The sequence below is a fragment of the Atractosteus spatula genome, chromosome 14, assembly GCF_055471065.1.
Source record: "Atractosteus spatula isolate fAtrSpa1 chromosome 14, fAtrSpa1.hap1, whole genome shotgun sequence".
Taxonomy (NCBI): domain Eukaryota; kingdom Metazoa; phylum Chordata; class Actinopteri; order Semionotiformes; family Lepisosteidae; genus Atractosteus; species Atractosteus spatula.
The window spans coordinates 43,040,534-43,065,595 of NC_142719.1; the positions used below are offsets into that span (position 1 = coordinate 43,040,534).

General features: G+C 47.0%; 1 protein-coding gene across 1 annotated transcript in view; it reads left to right on the forward strand.

Moving 5' to 3' along the window:
• The window catches only part of galnt10 (UDP-N-acetyl-alpha-D-galactosamine:polypeptide N-acetylgalactosaminyltransferase 10 (GalNAc-T10)), a 65,989-nt gene that overhangs the window by 35,756 nt on the left and 5,171 nt on the right, over nt 1–25,062 (forward strand). Inside the window, exons 5-11 of the mRNA XM_088932943.1 lie at nt 7,830–8,015; nt 10,645–10,828; nt 13,749–13,866; nt 17,884–17,991; nt 19,909–20,130; nt 21,659–21,775; nt 24,790–24,939. Coding sequence (XP_088789069.1) covers nt 7,830–8,015; nt 10,645–10,828; nt 13,749–13,866; nt 17,884–17,991; nt 19,909–20,130; nt 21,659–21,775; nt 24,790–24,939 — 1,085 coding nt within the window. The remainder of the gene's footprint in view (nt 1–7,829; nt 8,016–10,644; nt 10,829–13,748; nt 13,867–17,883; nt 17,992–19,908; nt 20,131–21,658; nt 21,776–24,789; nt 24,940–25,062) is intronic.

A 25,062-nucleotide genomic window follows, 5' to 3' on the forward strand; every position in this document is an offset into this window, starting at 1 on the left:
GAATTGCTTAAAGATTGACAAAATGAGGAGCGTTTTGATCAGATGAAAAGTTTAATGAATAAACTATTTCCCCTTGTAAGCGATCTCAGCTGCACATACTTGAGTTATGTCTCAGAGCTGATTAGGCGTATTGGTGTTAGTCTTTGTCCATTAAGTCGGGATTCTGTCCTGCAGCATATTTCTGCAGGGTGTTATCAGAGGGGCCTGACTGTGTTCAAGAAGAGGGTAGCCCTGGACTTGCGAGCATCGTCTGTCTTTATTTTCTTTTATTTTGGGCTCCTCCCGCCTAGGAGCTTAGGAGCTTTTTCTTGGACGACTGGGTTTTTGCTGTTGGCCGGGGTCTGCTTCCCGCGATGGGGAGCTTTGACTTCTCTAGTCTCATCTCAGAAAACCTTTCCTGGCAAAGTGACTCTCCATCATCTTGTTGTCTCCTTTCTTTGAGCTCTGATAACCTCTTCAGCTGTGTCTTCTCCCAGAGTTTTCACACAGATGTGACAACTGTACAGATTCGGTCGGAATATGCAAGTCGTTGCTTGGAAGTTAGTAAGAAAAGATACACCGATAAAAATGATTTATTTTTCCTTATAAAACAGTAATCACTGCAATGGATAGGCATCCTGTCCTGAACTGAAATGAATTGAAGGAAGCAGGTAGAAGGAGGTTTTCTGTGGACTGCATTGTGCTTCACTGTCCCTGGAAAGTTAATGCCTTTAGCTTCATCTGGAGAAGATCTGAAGAATTATTTTGTACTGTAAAATATACTTCAACATTCTGCTTCTGCTGCTGTCTCTGCTCTCCTATCCTTATTAAAGAGTAATGGGTTTGCATAAGAAAGCAGAGAACTGTTCATTTCTGTGATTAATTGCTTCCAGTTCCAGTAAACTGGATTACTGGTAGAATTTATTGAAGTGAAATTAACAATGTAGAGGGATCCATTAACCTCAGTGAAAGTCTTTTTGTACATTTGCATGAGCGAAGAGAAACGCAGGAGGTGATATGAAATTTCTGTCAAAGTATGTCTATTCTGCAGGATTAATCTACTTGTTAATCCTTTGCCAGCATAATTCATTGCCTGCACTTGGTAATCTTTCTCTTTCTCCATCTTGACATGAAAAACAGCTCACACAGTTGTTTTTGATTGGCGAGCTGAGCATGTCTCTGCATTCAGGCTAATTGCATACCCTTGAGGAAGCCTGGTCAGACTTAGTTACTGATGCAGCCCAGATTCCAACCCGAGTCTCCAAGCAGGAGCCTGCACGAGCAGAGCCACGTCAGAGCCTGGTTTTGCTATTTTCAAACAGTTCTTATGTGTGCAGTTGAAGATTATTGTAATGAAGGCTATAGTGATCACTGTAGCAACTTTCCATTGTATTTGCTGTCTTGGAGAATTTTTTCCACTTCCCCTTAAAAGACAGTTAAAAGACGTTTTTATTTCGTGCATATGGGAGCAAAACACACAGTGATGCTCAGTGTATTTTTCTCAAAGTGAAGTTAACTGAGAAAAGCTCATAAATATTTTTCTGTTGTCTATCTTGCTTCCCTGTGCTTATCTGATTGCCAGCATTCCAGGATCACACTCATCTTCCTCTTCTATATTTGCCAAAGATAACTTCTTTTAACACACTTGGTTACATACAGTGGTGTGAAAAAGTGTTTGCCCCCTTCCTGATTTCTTATTTTTTTGCATGTTTGTCACACTGAAATGTTTCAGATCATCAAACAAATTGAAATATTAGACAAAGATAACACAAGTAAAAACAAAATGCAGTTTTTAAATGAAGGTTTTTATTATTAAGGGAAAAAAAAAATCCAAACTTACATGGCCCTGTGTGAAAAAGTGATTGCCCCCTAAACCTAATAACTGGTTGGGCCACCCTTAGCAGCAACAACTGCAATCAAGCTTTTGCGATAACTGGCAATGAGTCTTTTACAGCACTGTGGAGGAATTTTAGCCCACTCATCTTTGCAGAATTGTTGTAATTCAGCCACATTGGAGGGTTTTTGAGCCTTAACCGCTTTTTTAAGGTCATGCCACAACATCTCAATCGGATTTAGGTCAGGACTTTGACTAGGCCACTCCAAAGTCTTCATTTTGTTTTTCTTAAGCCATTCAGAGGTGGACTTGCTGGTGTGTTTTGGATCATTGTCCTGCTGCAGAACCCAAGTGCGCTTCAGCTTGAGGTCACGAACAGATGGCCGGACATTCTCCTTCAGGATTTTTTGGTAGACAGCAGAATTCATGGTTCCATTTACCACAGCAAGTCTTCCAGGTCCTGAAGCAGCAAAACAGCCCCAGACCATCACACTACCACCACCATATTTTACTGTTGGTATGATGTTCCTTTTCTGAAATGCTGTGTTACTTTTACGCCAGATGTAATGGGACACACACCTTCCAAAAAGTTCAACTTTTGTCTTGTCAGTCCACAGAGTATTTTCCCAAAAGTCTTGGGGATCATCAAGATGTTTTCTGGCAAAACTGAGATGAGCCTTTATGTTCTTTTTGCTCAGCAGTGGTTTTCGTCTTGGAACTCTGCCATGCAGGCCATTTTTGCCCAGTCTTTTTCTTATGGTGGAGTCATGAACACTGACCTTAACTGAGGCAAGTGAAGCCTGCAGTTCTTTGGATGTTGTTGTGGGGTTTTTTGTGACCTCTTGGATGAGTCGTCACTGCGCTCTTGGGGTAATTTTGGTCGGCCGGCCACTCCTGGGAAGGTTCACCACTGTTCCATGTTTTCACCATTTGTGGATAATGGCTCTCACTGTGGTTCGCTGGAGTCCCAAAGCTTTAGAAATGGCTTTATAACCTTTTCCAGACTGATAAATCTCAATTACTCTGTTTCTCATCCGTTCCTGAATTTCTTTGGATCGCAGCATGATGTCTAGCTTTTGAGGATCTTTTGGTCTACTTCACTTTGTCAGGCAGGTCCTATTTAAGTGATTTCTTGATTGAGAACAGGTGTGGCAGTAATCAGGCCTGGGTGTGGCTAGAGAAATTGAACTCAGCTTTCCAAAGATGTGATAAACCACAGTTGATTTATGTTTTAACAGGGGGGGCAATCACTTTTTCACACAGGGCCATGTAGGTTTGGATTTTTTTTCCCTTAATAATAAAAACCTTCATTTAAAAACTGCATTTTGTGTTTACTTGTGTTATCTTTGTCTAATATTTCAATTTGTTTGATGATCTGAAACATTTCAGTGTGACAAACATGCAAAAAAATAAGAAATCAGTGAAAACACTTTTTCACACCACTGTATATGTTATTACAGAACACAGTAAGCCCTTGTGTCCAGCATTCTTCAGTTCAAAGCAGTTCTGTGTGTCCACCTTGTAAAATGCTGCAGCATCAGCAAGAAAAGAATGTAGAAGGTTCACAGAGAGCCTCTCAACAGCTGGTTTGTATAGGTGTAATTCTTCTGTTGATGGGTTAGTAACAGATCTCTCTTTCCTAGCGTTAATCCCACATCAGCAGGGTCCGCTTGTCAGCACAACAGTCTCCATTTGGTGGTTTGAACCAAATCTTTGAGCTGACGTTGCCATTAACTGCGACCGAGAAATACTCCAACCGGCGCGTCGCTCCGCCTGCTGTCGGAATGGGGGAGGAGAACAAAGTAATGTAGCCAATTCATAGAGGGGGATTATTAGGAGGCATGGGAAATTTGGCCAGGATGCCGGGGTTACACCCCTACTCTTTTCGAGAAACACCCTGGGATTTTTAATGACCACAGACCACAGGTCAGGACCTTGGTTTTACATCTCATCCGAAGGACGGCGCTTATTTACAGTATAGTGTCCCCACCATTAGCGCCCCCTGCTGGCCTCACTAACACCTGTTCCAGCAGCAACCTTAGTTTTTCCCAGGAGGTCTCCTATCCAGGTACTGACCAGGCTTACACCTGCTTAGCTTCAGTGGGCTGCCAGTTGTGAGTTGCAGGGTGATACGGCTGCTGGCTGGGTTAGTAATAGATCTAACCTAGTTATACCACTGCTTTTAGAAGGCTAGATTTGTATGTCCTCGAGCAGACATACAAGAGCAAGTTAACCTCTCCTGTCTTCACCATGTCCGTCACAAGCAGTGTCCTTCTGAGAAGCACTCAGATGCCTGCTTCAGCACTCAGCTAAGACACGGTTGCAGTTTGTATAAAAAAGGGCCACACGTTTTCCAGCAGCTTTGCAAGAAATGTTTCTGACAGGCTCGAGTCTGCCAGTCATACCCTAAAATAAGATTATCCTCTCCCTGGCTCAAAGAAATATTCTGTTCTCACAGGATGAAAGAATTCATCTTTTCACTCTTGCACAAAGAAGGCTGTGGGGGGACCCACGTCAAGTATTCAGAATCATCAAAGACATTGATAGAGTGAACCTAAAGTCTTTGTATTTCAGATATTTTGGTTTCCTCTTCATGCCTGATGCCACTTAGCTCATTTGCCCCAGAAAAGACATTTATTGATGCAACTTTATGTAGTTTGCACGATCATAATTGCAATTCTTCTCAGTCAGTGCAAACACAATTGGGTCATCAGCATGCCAAAGAAAACTTCATTAGGCTCACTTGACCTTACTTTTTTTAGTTTATTGAACAGGGACAGAGAACAGCTCATAAGCTGCATCAGACTTAACTAAAAAGTCCATTTACATCTGTATTCCCTAGGCAGGAGACAGCCAACAAAATACAAGACACAGACACAACGTAAATAATAAAAAAACAGCACAGCTGCAGGTGTAACTGCTCTTGCACTCCCACAGAGCACTTCCTGCTTGGGCATCTAACAGTCTGGGAATACAGCTGCAGCTGCTACACTAGAGAGTAGAGAGGTGCTGTATGTGTTACAACCGGTTTGAAGGTTATATGATGCTGGTATTCAGAAGTTTAGAAATTAAAGCTAAACCTATTGGATATTTGTGAAATAGGATTGGGTAGCGAATAGACAGCACTCTAATTATTCCATGTAGCGGTGGTTGTGACTGCAGAATTCGAAAGCATTCGAGCGTTGCCCTTGGAGCAGTATAGATAATACCTCTATAGGTTTTCTCTGGGGGAAAAATATTCTAATTTGTGGGAGCATTTGGCAATTAAGTCAGAAATAAAGTCCTAAAACTCACAAAGGAGTGTGGCTAGAATTCTTTAAGAGCGGAGGTGATTGTGGATGTTGTGAGCGCAGGGTCCAGAGCCATTATCAGTTATCCATTGTGACGCCTAACACTCAGCTTTTTTCGGCCATGGGCTTAGAATTTCAAATATATTATTTACATTATAGCTCTTCTGTCTCTTCAGGTCTCTCCCGTTTTAACGATCACTAGATGTACGTATGGAAGTGCAGACATCAAAAGCTATTACTTTAAGTCTGTTTCAATCGTTCAATGTAATGTTGCACACCACAGAGGCACCACCAGAGGCTCTTCCCATTACCCTTCAGAATAAGAGTCTGCAGTAAATAACTCCATGGACTCCAGGTTGTTTCTGTCAGAAGCAATAGTTCTTTCATTTGCAGATCTCTTGCATAATGAACGTGAAGAAGGTACAGCACATCACAAAATTGCCTGGAAGCAACAGTAATTGGCTTGATGGAAGTCATATGAAAATCAGATAGACTGCATTTAAAGAAGGCTGGAAATATTTTATGTGCAATTTTGTTGGGAGCCTCTGAACAGTTGTGTTTGGGGAGCAGCTGTTTATAGTCAGAATCCATTCTCTTAAAGGGACAGACTTCATACTAAGTAATTTGAAGGACCGTGCTTGCCTACGGTTTTAAAGTCATTGGGTAAATACTTTAATTTATTCAGAGTACTGCATTAATGTATTCTGTGCCGCAAACTGTCATGAAATTCACATATAACCACTTCCTCCCCTCCACTGTACCATCATATAATGTTCTACAGTATATAGTATGTATGGTTAAAAGACCTAAGTAACCCACTCTTATATGATAAAGTACTAATGCATTGGCTGCAAGTTTAAATAACCATAGGGTAAAATAACTGATCAACTAAAACAAACAACCATAATCACAAATGTATAGTTATTGGCAAAAATAAACAACGTGAATCCCTCCTCTGTGTCCATCGGATACCTGCACTTTCTCTCTCTGCCCCACTGTAATCAAAACTGTACAGTCCTCTCCAGCCTGTCACTCCCCACCCTGCTGACACAGAACCTGGAGCTTTCGTTACGATACACAAACTCAAGACCACGTTGAGATGCGGGGTCTGGGGAGTGGGTACTTGTCCAGGGGGCAGGGAGAGACTTGCTCATTAGCTCGATTCATCTCACAGTCCTAGTCTTCTGTGCTCGGTTTCATCCCGATCTGTTTGTCTTACATACAAAACCCAGTCTGCCAGACGGAAGTGCAAATAAGCAAATGTTAAATTCACAGATCTCAAGACCCTACTGTTCTTGTTACCTGCTGGCAAGTTAACAAATAGGTGAAGCAAGTTCTCTGTAGGTCTGAAGTCAAAGGGGGGCTTCCTGCAGACCTTCATTTGTTGATCTCTTTTGCTTTACCTCATAAGCCAGGGCAGTAAGGTGGATTGGATGCTTTTGCACTTGAGTTTGCAGCTTTTAAATCAACAGCAGGCTCCAGACGCAGCAGAGCACTTTTCTCACAGATACGCTCACCTAGTGTACCCTAGCAACCGTGGTATGTGAACACAAAGGAAGTGGAGTTAGTGGAGCTGTGGAAGGAATGCTGATAGAGAGCTGCCACTCTGAGGGTGTCGGCTCCAGCAGGGCGTCCATCGTTCTCACACTGCTGCGAATGGGAAGAAAAGATTTTGAACGTCCCTGAGTTTAATGGTGTTTGTAAATTGTCTTGTCAGGCAACGGCTGAGACAGGCCAAGAAAATGTATCAGCTCGATGAAGGCAAAGTGATTTCTTTTTTTCCTGGAGAAGAATGACCTTCTCTCCTTAAAAGTGGTGGGTTGTGTTGAAAATGTGTTGGTGTGGCACAGTGTGCTGTTTTTTCCTCTCCTGGTCCTGCGGTGTGCCCAGCCTCAGTGCTCACCCACAGCTTCCACTGAGATAATCTGAGGGGCATTCACAGTGCTGGAGCGGACAGCTCGCTAGTGATACATGACAGTGGTCGTGTGTTGTTTAGATGTAAATGAAATTTTACAACAGGACTTGTTGACTAGTGATTTTGACTGAATTCAGGAGTGTTTTCAAAGTGCTGTTTTTTTCTGAACTAAAACGGGTTTGTCAATCTGTATGTTCATGTGCGCAAACTCAAATCACCTTTTCTCTTTTCTTACTTTAAACTTTTCCCCAAACAGTTTTGTATATGAGGAGTTTTGTATTAGACAAGGTGTCTAGTAGCATTTAGAAATCCTCTGTGATATCCTTTGCCATATTTTGTTTAAAATGGTATAAAAAATGGGAGCGGTATTCATTGTCAGTTTCAATTTGCCTTAGGTCTGTGCTAATTGGCAAATATATACACAGCTTCACAGGTTAAACTTTAATCTCCACACGCCTTGAGGCTGTTTCCTGGTGAACGGTGTCTCTTCCAAGGTGGGATCAGATTTCCAAAGTGCCTGCTGACTTGCGATAAATCGGGTAAACTCATGTGCCTCAGCTTGTCTCTGAGGCAGTGCAAGCCAGTTACGGGGAGCTCTCCCGAGTCTGAGCAACCCCGTACGGATGTTTAAATAAAAAAAGGGAAGGGTGCCCTTTGGTAATGTCGTGCTGTTGCTGAGGAAAAGGGTGCCGATGGCCCTGGGGGAGACGAGAGGGACGCAGCGATGGAGAGATTCTTATTTCAGCGCATCAAGTCCCAGGTGCTTTGCTCTCCGGCTGAGCCTTTTCCTCCCCCTTCCTTTTTTAATCAGAGCACCTAAAGGCCTCTCTGGAGGAGTACATGGTGCGCTTGCCGAAGGTGAGGATCCTGCGGACGAAGAAGAGGGAGGGCCTGATCCGGACGCGGCTCCTGGGAGCGACGGCGGCCAAAGGAGAGGTCATCACCTTCCTGGACTCGCACTGCGAGGCCAACGTGAACTGGCTGCCCCCTCTGCTCGGTCAGTGGAGCTCCCGCCCTGTGCTGAACAGACACAGTGTTTTTATATCCCCCCTTGCCGGTCGCCAGTTAGCTCCGAGGTCATGGTGAGACACACGGCGCATCTGTTCTTCTGCAGTTAGACATCAGACGCTTCCAACAAGCAACGACGGTGAGAGAGATCAGTCTGGATTATGACACGAGTAGGAGAGTAGCACTGCGGTTAAGAAATTAAATGATATACATACTCCAAAAGTGGTGGGAACGCAAGTTCAGAACAGTTGTTTTTGCTTCACAGTCATTCTATTTGTATTTGTGTCCGCTACAAACATGCAAGTGCACACCTTTCCCCTCTGTCGCTGCGGTGACCGACTCTGCCTTCCCCCTCTGTCGCCGTGGTGACCGACTCCGCCTTTCCCCTCCGCTGCCACGGTGACCGACTCGCGAACTGCATGGCTGTCCTCGGCAGACGTGGACGCGTGTAAAGGAGGGAGACCTGTCTCTCGGGGACGTTGGGCAGCTAAGGAACGTAACATCTGGCAAGGCCCGGTGGTCACGGCCACGCCCCCCCCCGGGTTCCTCCAGTGTTTTTTATCACGAGAACAATGAGCACACAAGTGTGTGTCCTAGTAATTCCATGCACACATTTGAGTTGCATGCATTGGGTTGTGTATCCCCTTTCAGGCAGTAACTGCACAAAGTCTGCATCCCACTGAGCTCACCACTCTGTGTAGCTAAGGGATGCTTTGCCTATTCTAGGCATCTTCTAATTTCCTTTATTTCTTCAGCAAGTAGAATGCATATTCAGTTGGATGTAATGTAATGTTTCATTGACCGTATTTTTAGGTCATTGTTATGCTGCCCGGTGAAACACCGCACAATAACTCAGTCTGCATAAGATGACAAATTGTTTCTGTAAAATTCAGAATTGGTTCTGCTGCTGCCATCACATTTTTACATTACATACGTCCGTGACATTGTTAGTTTTTAGTAGACAGCAAGATTTATCATGGTCTCATCTGTCCATAAAGCCTTGTTCAAAGCTCTCCTGGCTCATGCTGGCGTTTCCGAGCAAATTCTGAAACGTGGGGGAGGCACCCCCATGCAGGGAGCTGCCCACAAATCGGATGTATATTATATTGCATTTGTCATTCGTATGAATCCAGAGGTAATTAATACTAATTGCTTGACTGTGAAGTGAAAATATCAGTTTTGACTTTGCTGTCCCACTACTTCTGGAGGCTGTTATCTTTAGGGATTCATTTTTTAAATCGGAGTAAAGTTCGGATTAACATTTAGGTTTAGTTGTGTGTGTGTACAGTATGTGTGAATACGTTATGTACTGGATATCTTCTCTTCTGCAAATCTGTTGTGAAATGTTTATTGCTCACTTAAAAGGGGGTATGACAGATATAAATATGGAAGAATTTCGGGAGGGCAGAATCGAGTTCACATGTGAGGTATGTTGATACCTTTTGTTGATTATAATTCTTGGAGCTTATAGCTCGAAGGTGATGTGTGTGTGTGTATGATATAGGTTCTGTTTCATCTCTATAGATGCTATTTTTGGTCCCAGCATGTTAAGCAGTTAACGTGGACAGAAAATGTTTTGTTTCCATTATAGGAAAAAATTACAGTACATGTGGGGAGATAATTACTTTGCTTTTGAAGGCATATGTGGAGGTAAATTCCATTAGTCTCACTTCTGGAGTCTGATATATTACTGATCTCACTATTTAAACCAAACATGTATTCTTGTAATGTTTGACAAGGAAATATCAGTTTTACCTGTTCGCTAAATTTAAATAAGTAACAATCGATAAGACTCTTTGAAAAGTAATTGTTTTGAGGACAGAGGAAAGGTTCCAAGTGAGAGGAGGCCATTAGGTCTGTCTGGCTTGTCTTGATTTCTACTAGCTAATGGATCTGCAAGCCCACAAGGGGTTTCGTTACAAGATAATTACAGTAAGCAGCGTTTAAAAAAAACGCTTATTGAGAGAGGCACAAGCAGGGCGCGCAGTAACTTGCTAAGGACCCACTCAGCTTGAGGTTAACACCGGGCATCAGAAGCCCTGGGCGTGCGGTGTGGAGGAGTGACTAGAACATTGTGGGTTCGAGTCATTTCACTGGCATTGCTCTCGTATGATGCCCAGCTGTATAGGTGGGAGCAAGTATGAGTCACTGTGATATTAATTAGTGATAACAGAGGTCCTAAACACTCCAGAACAGCACTCCTCTCTCTTGACCCCATAGAGCCACAAGGTCTTCTGGTTGTCATTCAGCCTGAGCTCAGCTAATGGCTTAATTGACTCAGTTATTGACTTAATCACGGTCTCGTCATCGCTAGGCTGGAGCTACAGTAGGATGGCCTGCTGTGCTCTGGCCTGCCCCCACAGTTTTCCCGGCTTTCAGTTCCAGAGGAGGGTTTTCTGTTGCATTTACATGGAAAGGAGGGATCTTCTCCCGCTCAGACATCCTTTGGAAATGCTCGGTACGGCCGGGGAGCTGAGCTTCCAGAGACCCTCCCCTGCTAGGGTTTCGAATGGGGCAGGAACGTTGCAACCAGCGTGTTGTTATCTTTCGCCACCGCGTCGCCCGGTGCGGTCCGGTGCCGGCCCTAACCCCGCTGCTTCTCTGGCCCTCGGTTCCAGACCGGATCGCTCAGAACCGCAAGACCATCGTGTGCCCCATGATCGACGTGATCGACCACGACAACTTCGGCTACGAGACCCAGGCGGGCGACGCCATGCGGGGGGCCTTCGACTGGGAGATGTACTACAAGCGCATCCCCATCCCCCCGGAGCTGCAGAGAGCAGACCCCAGCGAGCCCTTTGAGTGAGTGGCGTCTGGGGCTGGGGGGCGGGGGGGGTTGGGTTTTATGTGCTTGGGGCTCCATCGGCGCTCGCTTCAGAGGTCAGTACAGTCGACTCGCGGAGGCGATTTGCAACTCTAATTTGAAAACGAGATTGCGAGTCCGAATATTCATGGACGATTAAACTAAGCTCTGATTCCGGCGGAGCCGTCTGGGGCTGCAGAATGTAAATCAGACAAAAGGGAGCTGCCTGAAGCCAGAGCAGACGTCGCACCACTGAACGCCTTTCCTGTGGTCGCTGCAGCGCGGGGAATCTCCAGCACTTCGGCCCGTGTGCTCAAGCATCTCCCTGCACCGCCTGCCCTGTAGCTGCTCGCACTTCTGCGTTTGACCCGGGTGTCTATCGTGCCTTTTAGCGCAGTAGTATTGATCCTTTCCAAAGCCGTGATCGTTGTGACGGGCTTGCTGCCTGCTGTGAGGGCTGCCTTCCTTTCTGCCGGGGTGCGCGGGCGGGTGTCAAGGAGAAGAGAGCGTGCCACCCGCCAGAGCGTGGCAACGGGCCAGAGCATGGCACCCGCCAGAGTGTGCCACCCGCCAGAGCGTGGCACTGGGCCAGAGCGTGCCACCGGCCAGAGCATGCCACCCACCAGAGCGTGCCACCGGCCAGAGCGTGGCACCGGCCAGAGCGTGCCACCCGCCAGAGCGTGCCACCCGCCAGAGCGTGGCACCGGGCCAGAGTAGGCCACCGGCCAGAGCGTGGCACCCGCCAGAGCGTGGCACCCGGCCAGAGCGTGCCACCGGCCAGAGCGTGGCACCGGCCAGAGCGTGCCACCCGCCAGAGCGTGCCACCGGCCAGAGTGTGGCACCGGCCAGAGCGTGCCACCCGCCAGAGCGTGCCACCGGCCAGAGTGTGGCATCGGCCAGAGCGTGCCACCCGCCAGAGCGTGCCACCGGCCAGAGCGTGCCACCCGGCCAGAGCGTGCCACCGGCCAGAGCGTGCCACCGGCCAGAGCGTGGCAGCATTTCTGCCGGCTTTTTTCTTCCCACTCTCCCACACCCTGAGTTTGCTGGTGCCGTTACCGTGACGACGGAGGTGGAACTGCGATGCCGGCTCGCTCAGTAGCCCATTAAAACCAGGTGGTGGCACACTGGTGACGACCTCGTTAGAGTTCTCAGCCCGGTTAATTGTTTTTCATTGTTCTTCGGACGGCAGATCCTGTCAGAGGGGGGTCTGCGATGAGACGTTAGAAAATGGCTTTAGTGCCGTATCGTGTGCATCTTCTCTTAGTCGTCCCTGGACTTAACAGATCCAGATCTAACCTGTGGCATACAATAGACAAGTGACCTCCACCAGTGTCCAATTAAAACCATTACTTTCTATATCATTGCTTTTAATAACTCTTTTATTTGAAAACAGCTTGTTGAGTAGATTTCAGTCCACTGTAGAGTGTAATTTGTATTCCTCTGATCATAAAAAATAAATACTCTGTTAATGACTCATAATTAACAGTTCTATTTAATACCTGCTTAGTTTGCGTTTACTCATGAAAGTCCTAGAGCTACAGATTTTATAGTGAAAGCGTGTGACCTTATTGATGTGGACGAAGCCCTTGCCAACCGGTTCTTAGTTGAAGAGGGGAAAAGGTTTATAAATATAAATATGGGTTTATTAATCCCATGTGGGAAACTCTAAGTGCTACAGCAGCCAGGCACAATAAACAGTACAGTTCAAATGTAGTAATACAATATAATAAATACATTTTTTTAAATAGAATAAAGAATTACAAACAAAACAGAAAAAGCATGCACAAAAAAAGATGCAATACACAGTATAGACATTGCACACTCCCAGGCATGTTGCACAGAGTAGGTAACTGTTGCACAGTTGTGAATAATAAATGAATTGCGCATTACACTTCCACGTATTGGAAGTGGAACAAACAAAAGATTGTATCTGAGAGAAGATGGGCAGGTCGCATCAGTACCTTCTTAAAAAGGAGGTTTAGCAAGTTACTTAAGCTTGCTGAGCTATCTAACGTGCCCAAATAATTTGCTTAATGTGTCTAGTTTTCAGCATCTTACATGATTCATTTACTGAAGAACGGTTCTCAGGAACCCACATACAACTTCTCACTACAAATGTGGCTCCAGAATTCATTTACTGTATTAAAATGTTTGCTTCTTACAAATGGCCCATAAATATAACAATAAAATTTGAACTGTGCATAAACAATAAAGTACTTTGAAGTTTATAGGCTTTAATATATGTGGGACTCTAAATTAGTTTTATTTCACGTGTTGGCAGCAATCTAGCGCAATTTGCTTTGCTTGGCACTTTAATTACTAATAAAGTTATTTATTAGTGCTCTTGTGTTTTGTTTATATAGCAGCTTTCATACAAAGGTACCCAGGATCATTACAAACTAAGGAAGAAAATCAGGATAAAATAAAAATGTGGTAATAATTTTAAAAAGCTGTAAATATATATTTTTTATTTTGACTTGAAAAAAATGTGAAATTAAAAAAAAACATGAAAGAGACTGCAGCAGCTGAGACTCGTGGGACACAGATATATGTATCCATCCATAATGAGGCTGTTCCTGGTCAGGACCACACTGGGCCAAGGCAGGGTACATCCCAGACAGGACACCAGTCCATCACAGGGCAGACACACAGTCAGACACACACACTCTCACACCTAGGGTGTCATGGCACTTTATGTGGGTAGAAGGTCCTTCCTGCATCCTGGTGCCATGCCATGCCATTCCGAACTTCATCAGTGATGAGTGTCTTTTAAAAGTCTCTGGCAGCTGGTGCAGCGGGACCAATACAGAGGTTGCTGTTTTCCTAGCTCAGCTGAGAAGCTCTGCAGGCTTGCATGAGCTGGAGGTGCTGTCCCTTCCTGTCTCTCCAAGCCAGCCTGAGCTTTGTGGTGTCTCCTAGGTCTCCTGTCATGGCTGGGGGGCTCTTCGCCGTGGAGAGAAAGTGGTTCTGGGAGCTTGGAGGCTACGACACCGGCCTGGAAATCTGGGGAGGAGAACAGTATGAAATTTCCTTCAAGGTAGGATATTTCACAGCTCAGTAGCAAAGGCATGATGAGGGCCATATCTTTCCCTGAGAGTCAGCAGGAGACGGCAGGCGCTGCAGGCGCTCGGGACTGAGTTTGAAGACCTCGCTCCACAGGGGAGCTGGCAGCAAGATTTGTGAAGAGGAAGAAAGCCCTTTTAAATGAGCTCGATGTCGTACAGAACACACACACGCTTCACAATAACACAGACACGCACACACATACACACCCAAAAACCGGTGCTTATTGTGAATCGAAATCTGTTTGCTTGTAACGTTAATTTTATCTGAACATCAACTTATTATTTTCAAAGGGAAAGCCTGCCATGTTAAAGTCCACCAATGGGTGTAAAGGAAATAAGCAGTATTACACTATTGGGGCATCACTATTTTATCATTAGGTATTAAAATTCAAAACACTTTTTCCAATAAACAGAATTGTTCTAAATCCAGTTTCCTGTGAAGATACTGAGTGCACACCCTGGAAAATAACAGATATTTGACATCAGTGCATCAGTGGGCAGTAAACAGTCCCTTGTTGTTCTTGAGCTGGTGTGAGAATAAACCATGTTAATCAGCAACTAGTCATCAAAACAAACAATTTAAAATAAATTGGAGCACTTCCCTTTTTAAATAGCTTTTACTGTTTTCAACATGCGGCTGAAAGATGCTTTCTTTTTTCGCTGCGTTGAAGATTAAACTCTTCCTCTCTTTCACCAACCTGTTCTTTCCTGCAGTGGTTTGATTCAATGTTGTTTCAAATGAGTCTTCCCAAACGTGTTTCATTATGTGCATTGGACTAGAGTGAAAAATGCAAAAACCCCACTCCAGGCCTGCGCAGTCTCTTTATTCAGTATAGTTAAATATTTAAGTGGTAATGAAAAATTGAACAGCAGTGAAGGATGTAAAAGTGCTTCACAGAGAATTTCAGGGCTAGTACAAGGCAAAGTCAGGCAGCATATTTATTCAATATTTCCAGGACCTGCAGTTTCACATTAAGCAGTTAATAGCGTTATAAAGGTCTAAACGGCCCTGACACTTGCCCACCAAAGTGTCTGTTCTGTGAGCAGCCTGAATGCAGGCTTGTGGCATTTAACAGACTTGGATAGAGCTTATCCTCTTAATTGAAAGTGACTGTATTCCATATATAATGTTGTGATAATCAGTGTGGCAAGAGTGATTCTTATATCAGATTTCAGTTTTCATTGCAAAGTCTCCTTCCTCTGAATTTAATCGATGTAATAAAAGGAGCGTAATAATAACAGCTTTTGGCTTGGTCATGTTATGAGACTCATCATTAAACTGATTACATTTGAAAAAGCCATTTTTGCTAACTTTATTTTTAAATTGCCATACCGTGGGAGGAGCTCAAGTGAGCTGTTGGTTTGGACTGAAGACCCAACAGGTCTGCCTCTCTGCGTCTTTAAAAGGAATTATTTACCTGTGTTGCACATATTTTAAAACATTCAGTGCTACTGCAGGTAAGGAACTCACCAAACCAGGGGAAAAGCACTGTATGCTTTTTATCCTTCTTCATTTTGTACAGTACCAAGGATATCAATTATAATCTGGGGGAAAAATTGCATATGTGGGAAAAATGTTTCTAACCCTCTGTGAAGGTTTAAAGAACTCGTAAAGTGCAACAGATCACCCTCTGAAGTGCTCTTCTCTGTACCCTCGCTATAAGCTCCTTACATTCCTTAACCAATTGGAATTTCCTTCCCTTTACTGTGAATGTTTTAATTTCCCATGAAGTCCATGCTGCACAAACGAGTGTCATTTTTTATGCATCTTCTTCCCAGCCCACTGGATCCTAATATCCAGTTCTGTCTCAGCAGCGTGTGGTAGCTCAGGCACAGTCGCTCTGGCGCTGGGATCACTCGTGCGGTCGGATCGCTTTATCTGTTTGTTTTGTTTAGGTTGAATAAAATTTGTGTCTTTTATGGGAGAAACATTCATTTTCTACAGTGGTCTTCGATGAGATTTCTTTCTTAACGGCCCAACTAAATGAACTGGGAGAAAATATTTTTTCCGTGAAACAACACAGAAAAGGGCTGTCGTCCTGCTTTCGACCACAGACCGTTACTGCGCGCACCAGCGGGATTTCGACGATGTGAACACATAAAGAATTTAGGACGATTTCCTTCCAACGTGCAAACAAAGTAGCCATGCTAGAAAAGGGCTCTGAAATCCACAGTCTGTTTCCCAATTGCGTTGACTGCATTGTTAGGTTCTGTGTGCAGAGGTTAAAGAAAGTAACTGTCCAGTACCAGGAAATTGCCTCTGTAAATATGCCAACAAGTCCATATTGGAAGTTCGGTTTCCCAAGATACCAAAGGCAATGCTGTACTGCTGCCTAGAGGAAACAGGAGTATGAGGTGTTTAATATTTTAAGAAGAGAACGGCCTGCAGTCCTGTCCCTGCTGGCAGGCAGGTCCTTCTCTAACGAGTGCGGGTTAATGACAGGCTCGACGGAGATGAACCGCACAGTGTGACAGCGCTGCGGCAGATGGATCTCTCTTGGAGTCAGCACTGCTCTCTGGTGCAGAGCCCCTCGGTGCTCGCCTGCTGCAGCAGGGCCTGGGCTGCCAAGAGCTGTAAACATCCATTGATACACAGAAGCCGTTACCTTTCTGTCTGTTATTGATCTTTCATTAGCTGCTCATACAGCTGCGCGGGCTGTGATCTGAATTATATATATGCTGTATAAGTGAATTGTAGTTATTGTGGGGAAACCTTCTGCAGTAGAAGCGGAAGCTTAAGAGTTTTCTTTCACCCAATTTCTTCTCAGGAGCTGGTCTCCACTGGAGTGGTGAAGAGTGCAATCAATGCTCAATCCTCCTTGCCAGATGTTAAAAGTTTTCATGAGGAGAATCTCCTGAACATTGCCAGCATGCCTGGCTTGGGTTATTCACGGCACATGTGGGACAAAACCCTTATTTACCAGCCCGCACTGACAACCCAGCACATGTTACCTCACCTGCAATTTCACCCTGTGAAATGGGAATTTAAAATGGGAGTTGGGGCTTTACAGATGGAAAGTTCCCATTACCAGAAAACACCTGGTCGGAGACCAAATGTCGTGTCAGAATACCGGTGTATTTGTTTTTCAACGTTGTTCCAACACACTTCGCTGACTTTCGCCGGCAGACAGTAGATTCAGTTTCTGATGAAGGGGGCACTTCAGTCACAGCTGTCATATAGTCTGCAATTTTGTCTTTTTCTTGTCTTGCGGGCGGAAAGAGCATCAAATTAATTGCAGCAGCTGCTGCTGGCTGTGGCTCTAGAGGACCAGCCAGTGAGACCCTGGGGCCAGACCAGAACCTGCTATTATATCAAATACAGCAGCGAGCAGATGCATCAGCCCTTCTGATTTCCACAGTCGGTTTGGATATGTTGTGCATATGAATTCACACCACAGCAGGACGTGTCTGAATGAGATCCTGACATCAATTAAAAAGTTAGTTACCTCTCACAGGTCACCTGCCATGTGTTCTGAGGAGTATCCTGGCAAGTTCCAGAGGGTCTGATTATATTTGCTGGTTGGTGAGTCACACAAGCGCTCCAGGCAGAGGAGGCACAGCCGCGGGGAGTTAACTACGCGAGACTTCTCAGATGCTGTTGAGGAGGACAGATTTCAAGTGCCCAGTCTAGACAGCAGCATTACACGCCCTCTCGGTCTGAGCTGTACTCCTGTCTTTTGAACCTGTTTCTTTTTTTATGTGTCAGAGACTGATTTGCTGATTTGTTCAGTGGACGAATGTTTTCAGTGAGTGTTTGGTGGAGCAGAATAATGGACAGCGGTGTTCTGTTAAAAATGCACAAACTGCAGTTTCTGTACTCAGTCATCTGTTTCCTCTGCCCCTCGGAGCACCACCAGCGCTGGAGCTGTGAACAGTTTGTCTTGCCAGGTTCTCCAGCTGTGGAGCACGATTTGCCTGCTGGTGGAGTGATCTGGACAGTACAGTCGTGCACAGCCTGTGTTTAACTCTTCATGCGCTGATGTCACCAGGTATGGATGTGTGGTGGCAGAATGGAAGACATACCCTGCTCCAGAGTGGGACATATCTACAGGAAGTACGTTCCATACAAGGTGCCTGGTGGAGTCAGTCTGGCTAGGGTAAGTAAAATATTCATGCTGTTTGTCCCACGGGCTTTTAACATGCATGGGAGTATTTCATGTTGAGTAGACCTGAATGGCAGAATGAATGTTTTATTCCTCGATGTGAAAGTGATAATGTGCTATCCCATGAATCCTTTGGAAATCTGTTTCGTGTCGGTACCTGTACTGCAGTGCAGAGCTCCATGTCAAGAGCATGAAAACGAATGAATGAACGAGACAGATTTTAAGTAATTCTCAATTAATTCACTACCAAGCTCTCATTGGTCACCCTCAGATCCCTGGTGTTAACCTGGTGTGATGTCACAAATAAGGACAGGAAATCTAAAGGAGATGAATAGCCCTGTGTCGGGGGCCCTGTGTCGGGCCCCTGTGTCGACCCTGTGTTCGGCCCGAGATAGTTTCTGGTCTGAAGTGTGGGAGGCCCCTTGCCCGAACCCCGTCCTGGTGACAACATCCCAGCATGACACACATCGTTCCTTCGTTAGCCAACAGGTTGGAACAGCAGAGGGGGGTTTGTTAAACACTCACAGCCTACACATCCAGGGGCAGTGGAGCTCCACACGGCTCTGTCAGACAGACATGGTTGACAGCAGAAAACTCCTCCCCCGCAGGAGGCAGGCAGATGGGGGGGGCAGGTCAGGCAGGTCAATATCTGAATAATTCCCTGTGCTCACAGAGGCTTGGTGTCTCCGAGGAAGTCTGTGTGTGTGAGGGTGTTTCCCCCAGCCTTTCCCCTGTGAACAACCAGTCCTTACCAGGACAGATCAATATCTCCTCTGCCAGTAGCCTATCTGGGCTAAAAGATTATCTGTGTATTTCTTTAGTCTGAGAAGGACGAATGGACATCTTGTTGCTTTCTTGTTAATCTAACCAATGCGCCAGACATGTCTGCTGGGCATTGAGATTCAAGGCTGAAGAACATATTAACAAAGTTTGAAAGGTTCATCTATGATTCTTCCTGTTTTTCCAACAAAGGTTTCTAGTTCTTGCATTCTTTGCATCTAGCAGTGTATTGATTTGGTCATTTGAAAGCTTACTGGATAAGTGACCTTGATGAGGAATTCGCAGTATTGATCCTAACATTAGGTCAAATCCTCACTCCAGCGTAACCTGTATAAATTGGGCTTTCGATTCTTGCCTAGTAAAGTGAAATCTGAATGCATTGATCATTATCCTCATTACACGATGCCTTGAAGTGCTTTTTTAATATAGACTTGTTCATATTTGACTGAAGAGCAGACAAGAATATTTTAGTGGGTAAGTGCATTATTTTAAGAAATTAAGCCTCCAGAGCTGCCTGCCAAAAACTGACTGTATAGAATGCACCACATTTGAACAAATGAATCTCTAAATTGAATTTTAAGGTTTTCTGAAGAACATACATCAGCCTTGCTACTGCATGTTTTTTGCTTTTTATTTTTTGTAATAATTCCTAGTTTTACTTTATTCTGGAGCTGTGCAAGGTCAAGAATTCTACAGTGAACAACAGAACTGTCCTTTTCTTATTTTGAATAAACTTTTAGGATTAATTCAGTGCTTCTCATGTTTATTCATTTTTGGCCACTGGCTTTTGTGATCATGAACATTTTTTAAAAGTGATCTCACCGGGCTGGACAGAAAGACTTAAAAACCAGCTCCTCTTTCCGTTGTGCTTATGCTTGCTTTTCTTCCAAGGCGAAAAAATGCATTTCATTGCCAAACTGTTTAGGCTGACACTGCTCAGGTGCCTTCACTGCAGAAAATAAATAATTCCTTCAGCGCTAAGGGCCAGTGAATATCTGTTGCTGAAGCCCTGTTGTTGGACGTTAACTCTCTGGAATCCTTCGAGGAATGACTATGAGGCTTTAGGATCAGTATAAGCGGCGGAGTGGGCCCAGTTCTAACCGTCCTGTCTATGAACATGCTCTCCTGCAGAACCTGAAGCGAGTGGCGGAGGTGTGGATGGACGAGTATGCAGAGTACATCTACCAGCGCAGGCCTGAGTACAGGCACCTCTCCGCCGGGGACATGACCATCCAGAAGGAGCTGAGGAACAGCCTGAACTGTAAGAACTTCAAGTGGTTCATGACTGAGGTGGCCTGGGATCTGCCAAAACACTACCCTCCTGTGGAGCCACCGGCCGCCGCCTGGGGAGAGGTACAGTCCACACTGCGTCATGATGGGGGGAGGTACAGTCCACACTGCGTCATGATGGGGGGAGGTACAGCCCACACTGCGTCCACACTGCGTCATGATGGGGGGAGGTACAGTCCACACTGCGTCATGATGGGGGGAGGTACAGCCCACACTGCGTCCACACTGCGTCATGATGGGGGGAGGTACAGTCCACACTGCGTCCACACTGCGTCATGATGGGGGGAGGTACAGCCCACACTGCGTCATGATGGGGAGAGGTACAGTCCACACTCCGTCCACACTGCGTCATGATGAGTCCACACTGCGTCATGATGGGGAGAGGTACAGTCCACACTGCGTCATGATGAGTCCACACTGCGTCCACACTGCATCATGATGGGGAGAGGTACAGTCCACACTGCGTCATGATGAGTCCACACTGCGTCATGATGGGGAGAGGTACAGTCCACACTGCATCCACACTGCGTCATGATGGGGGGAGGTACAGTCCACACTGCGTCCACACTGCGTCATGATGGGGAGAGGATCATTTTGGCTTCTGATGTTTTTTTTGAGTAGGAGCCCTGAAATCTCTTTAAAAGGGGATTTTTACAAACAGGTGAGATCATGTCTGGGCGAGGTAAAATGGGGCACCGTCGGCTTAGAGAGATCTTTTATCCTTACCACGCTGACTTTGGTGTTCATATTCACTGAAACGGACAACCTGTCTTCTCCCTGTCCACCGGTGTAAATGGCAGGGTCCTTCTTGCTGGAGAAGCAGGATATGGGAGCAAGATGTGCTCATGCTCTGCCCTTGGCCAGGCCTGGGCTTGGGTCCGAGTCTCGCGGTGTGAGAAACAGCGGGTGGCCGTGCCTGTGGACGTTCCAGAGGAGACTGCGCACGTGTCCTCATACCCCTGTCCCAGGACAGTGCAGCCGTGAGCTGAGCTGAGCTGAGCTGACTGCTGGTGACTGCTGCTGTCCGTGTCACCCGTGTGCTCTTTAACTGGTTACATAGAATAAAGGAAACGCAAGTCAGAAGCCTTCAGCCCTGTGGGAACGGAATTTGACGCTTTCCTGCTATATCGTTTGTCACAGTTTCATCTTTATAAACTAAAAAATACACTTTGGCCCTCGTACTAATTACTCTGTTTTCAGAAGATGACAAACACAAAAATGTAAAAATCCCATCCCATCCATTTAGCTGTTTATAATAAAATAATGCTTTTGTTTTCTTTACTTTGAGTGAGTGCCTTTTGCAGTGTACTGCGAATATGTTTAACTGGACAGTGCTGCGGTACGTATGTACAGGGAGGAGTCCTGAGAAATGTGCACAGAAGTGTTTTCAGTGCACAGGCTTGCCATATATTCAAACGCAGGCCTGTGACCCAGCTAGAGGTGGTTTTCTAAAAGGGGCACTGACACCTTGGTCGAACATGTGGGTGTTAAACACTTTGGGGGTGCATCTTTAACGGCTCGCTTACAGTAACCAGGGCGGGGCACAGTTTGGGGGTTCCCTTCCCTGAGTGTCTGTGTGTGTCTGTTCCAGCTGCGGAACGTGGGCAGCGGCTTGTGTGCAGAGAGCAAGCACAGCGCCTCTGGCTCCCCCATCAGGCTGGAGGTCTGCGCGGCGGGCCGAGGGGAGACGGGCTGGAGTCACGGCCAGGTGAGTGGCACAGGCCTGGGCTTCGGGCCCACTGCCAGCTGGGCTGCATCAGCTTCACTGTAGCCACAGTCTCGGCCAGGCCTCTGGAGGCGTTGTCTTGATTCTATAACAAAATAATAATAATATCTTAACACTAGTACGGCGCTTTGCTGGACACTCCACTCAAAGCGCTTTACAGGTCATGGGGATCCCCTCCACCACCAGTGTGCAGCCCCACCTGGCTGATGCACCAGTACACTCCCCACACACCAGCTCTCAGTGGGGAGGAGAGCAGAGTGATGAAGCCAGTTCAGAGATGGGGCTTATTAGGAAGCCATGATGGGTAAAGACCAGGGGGAAATTTGGCCAGGACACCGGGGGTACACCCCTGGACCATAGAGAGTCACCTTTACCCTTTGGGCAAAGTGCATTTCCATGTAGTTTCCATATGTGACACTTGGTTGTTCATTCTGAAGAAGTCCACTGGGTTAATTTTCACGGCGTGATCATGAACTGGGGTTTAGAAGCAATTCTGCCAAATCATGTCAGTTTTTAATGACTGCGACAGAAAGCAATTTGAGCACACTGGAGCACATCAGAGAGAGTTTGTATTTAACATTAAAAAAGTAAAAAAACATCACCCTGGATTTTGAAGCTGTGACACTTCGGTTAATGGAAGAATGTTACCAATTAATCTTGTGCCTGACAGGCAAAATAGGCAAATTAAAAAAAATTGAAGAAGCTCATTGCAGCGCTGAGAACAGACCTGAATACATGAACAAAGCTGTCAAAAGATTAAATTGGAGGCTGTACTGCTGCCATATAAACCTGTTACTGTAATTATTGCAAACATTTCTGAAATGGGTTTGCTAACAACACCTACCCAGCAAAACAAACTCAGCTCTGAAAACCCCCAGGATTCTCCTCTGGGAGTGCGCTCTCCTCCTGTGTCACTCTGCTCTGGGAGTGCGCTCTCCTCCTGTGTCACTCTCCTCTGGGAGTGCGCTCTCCTCCTGTGTCACTCTCCTCTGGGAGTGCGCACTCCTCCTGTGTCACTCTCCTCTGGGAGTGTGCCCTTGTCCTGTGTCACTCTCCTCTGGGAGTGTGCTCTCCTCCTGTGTCACTCTCCTCTGGGAGTGCGCACTCCTGTGTCACTCTGCTCTGGGAGTGCGCTCTCCTCCTGTGTCACTCTCCTCTGGGAGTGCGCTCTCCTCCTGTGTCACTCTCCTCTGGGAGTGCGCACTCCTCCTGTGTCACTCTCCTCTGGGAGTGCGCTCTCCTCCTGTGTCACTCTCCTCTGGGAGTGTGCTCTCCTCCTGTGTCACTCTCCTCTGGGAGTGCGCACTCCTGTGTCACTCTGCTCTGGGAGTGCGCTCTCCTCCTGTGTCACTCTCCTCTGGGAGTGCGCTCTCCTCCTGTGTCACTCTCCTCTGGGAGTGCGCACTCCTCCTGGGTCACTCTGCTCTGGGAGTGCGCTCTCCTCCTGTGTCACTCTGCTCTGGGAGTGCGCACTCCTGTGTCACTCTGCTCTGGGAGTGCGCACTCCTGTGTCACTCTCCTCTGGGAGTGCGCTCTCCTCCTGTGTCGCTCTCCTCTGGGAGTGTGCACTCCTCCTGTGTCGCTCTCCTCTGGGAGTGCGCACTCCTCCTGGGTCACTCTGCTCTGGGAGTGCGCTCTCCTCCTGTGTCACTCTCCTCTGGGAGTGCGCACTCCTCCTGGGTTACTCTGCTCTGGGAGTGCGCTCTCCTCCTGTGTCACTCTGCTCTGGGAGTGCGCACTCCTGTGTCACTCTGCTCTGGGAGTGCGCACTCCTGTGTCACTCTCCTCTGGGAGTGCGCTCTCCTCCTGTGTCACTCTCCTCTGGGAGTGCGCACTCCTCCTGTGTCACTCTCCTCTGGGAGTGCGCTCTCCTCCTGTGTCACTCTCCTCTGGGAGTGCGCACTCCTGTGTCACTCTGCTCTGGGAGTGCGCTCTCCTCCTGTGTCACTCTCCTCTGGGAGTGCGCTCTCCTCCTGTGTCACTCTCCTCTGGGAGTGCGCACTCCTCCTGTGTCACTCTCCTCTGGGAGTGCGCTCTCCTCCTGTGTCACTCTCCTCTGGGAGTGTGCTCTCCTCCTGTGTCACTCTCCTCTGGGAGTGCGCACTCCTGTGTCACTCTGCTCTGGGAGTGCGCTCTCCTCCTGTGTCACTCTCCTCTGGGAGTGCGCTCTCCTCCTGTGTCACTCTCCTCTGGGAGTGCGCACTCCTCCTGGGTCACTCTGCTCTGGGAGTGCGCTCTCCTCCTGTGTCACTCTGCTCTGGGAGTGCGCACTCCTGTGTCACTCTGCTCTGGGAGTGCGCACTCCTGTGTCACTCTCCTCTGGGAGTGCGCTCTCCTCCTGTGTCGCTCTCCTCTGGGAGTGTGCACTCCTCCTGTGTCGCTCTCCTCTGGGAGTGCGCACTCCTCCTGGGTCACTCTGCTCTGGGAGTGCGCTCTCCTCCTGTGTCACTCTCCTCTGGGAGTGCGCACTCCTCCTGGGTTACTCTGCTCTGGGAGTGCGCTCTCCTCCTGTGTCACTCTGCTCTGGGAGTGCGCACTCCTGTGTCACTCTGCTCTGGGAGTGCGCACTCCTGTGTCACTCTCCTCTGGGAGTGCGCTCTCCTCCTGGGTCACTCTGCTCTGGGAGTGCGCTCTCCTCCTGTGTCACTCTCCTCTGGGAGTGCGCACTCCTCCTGTGTCACTCTCCTCTGGGAGTGCGCTCTCCTCCTGGGTCACTCTGCTCTGGGAGTGCGCTCTCCTCCTGTGTCACTCTCCTCTGGGAGTGCGCACTCCTGTGTCACTCTCCTCTGGGAGTGCGCTCTCCTCCTGGGTCACTCTGCTCTGGGAGTGCGCACTCCTGTCTCACTCTGCTCTGGGAGTGCGCTCTCCTGTGTCACTCTGCTCTGGGAGTGCGCCCTCCTGCGTCAGCCTCAGCTCTCAGGAAGGGGAAGGCAGGGTGCAGAGTCCTGCTGCTGGAGCTGGGTGATAACGGGGACAAACTCCTGTTTGACTTGCAGGTCTTCACGTTCGGCTGGAGGGAAGACATCCGCGTGGGCGATCCCCTGCACACGAAGAAGGTGTGTTTTGATGCTATTTCACACAACAGCCCTGTCACGTTATACGACTGCCATGGCATGAAAGGGAATCAGCTATGGAGATACAGAAAGGTAAGAACAGCCTGTAATCTTGGTCATGTTACACCTTAGATACAAAAAGGCTGAGCTTCTGTACATCTGTGCTGCTATTTTATTTATTTTTTTCTTTTCAGTGGGAGCTGTATGAAGTAATTA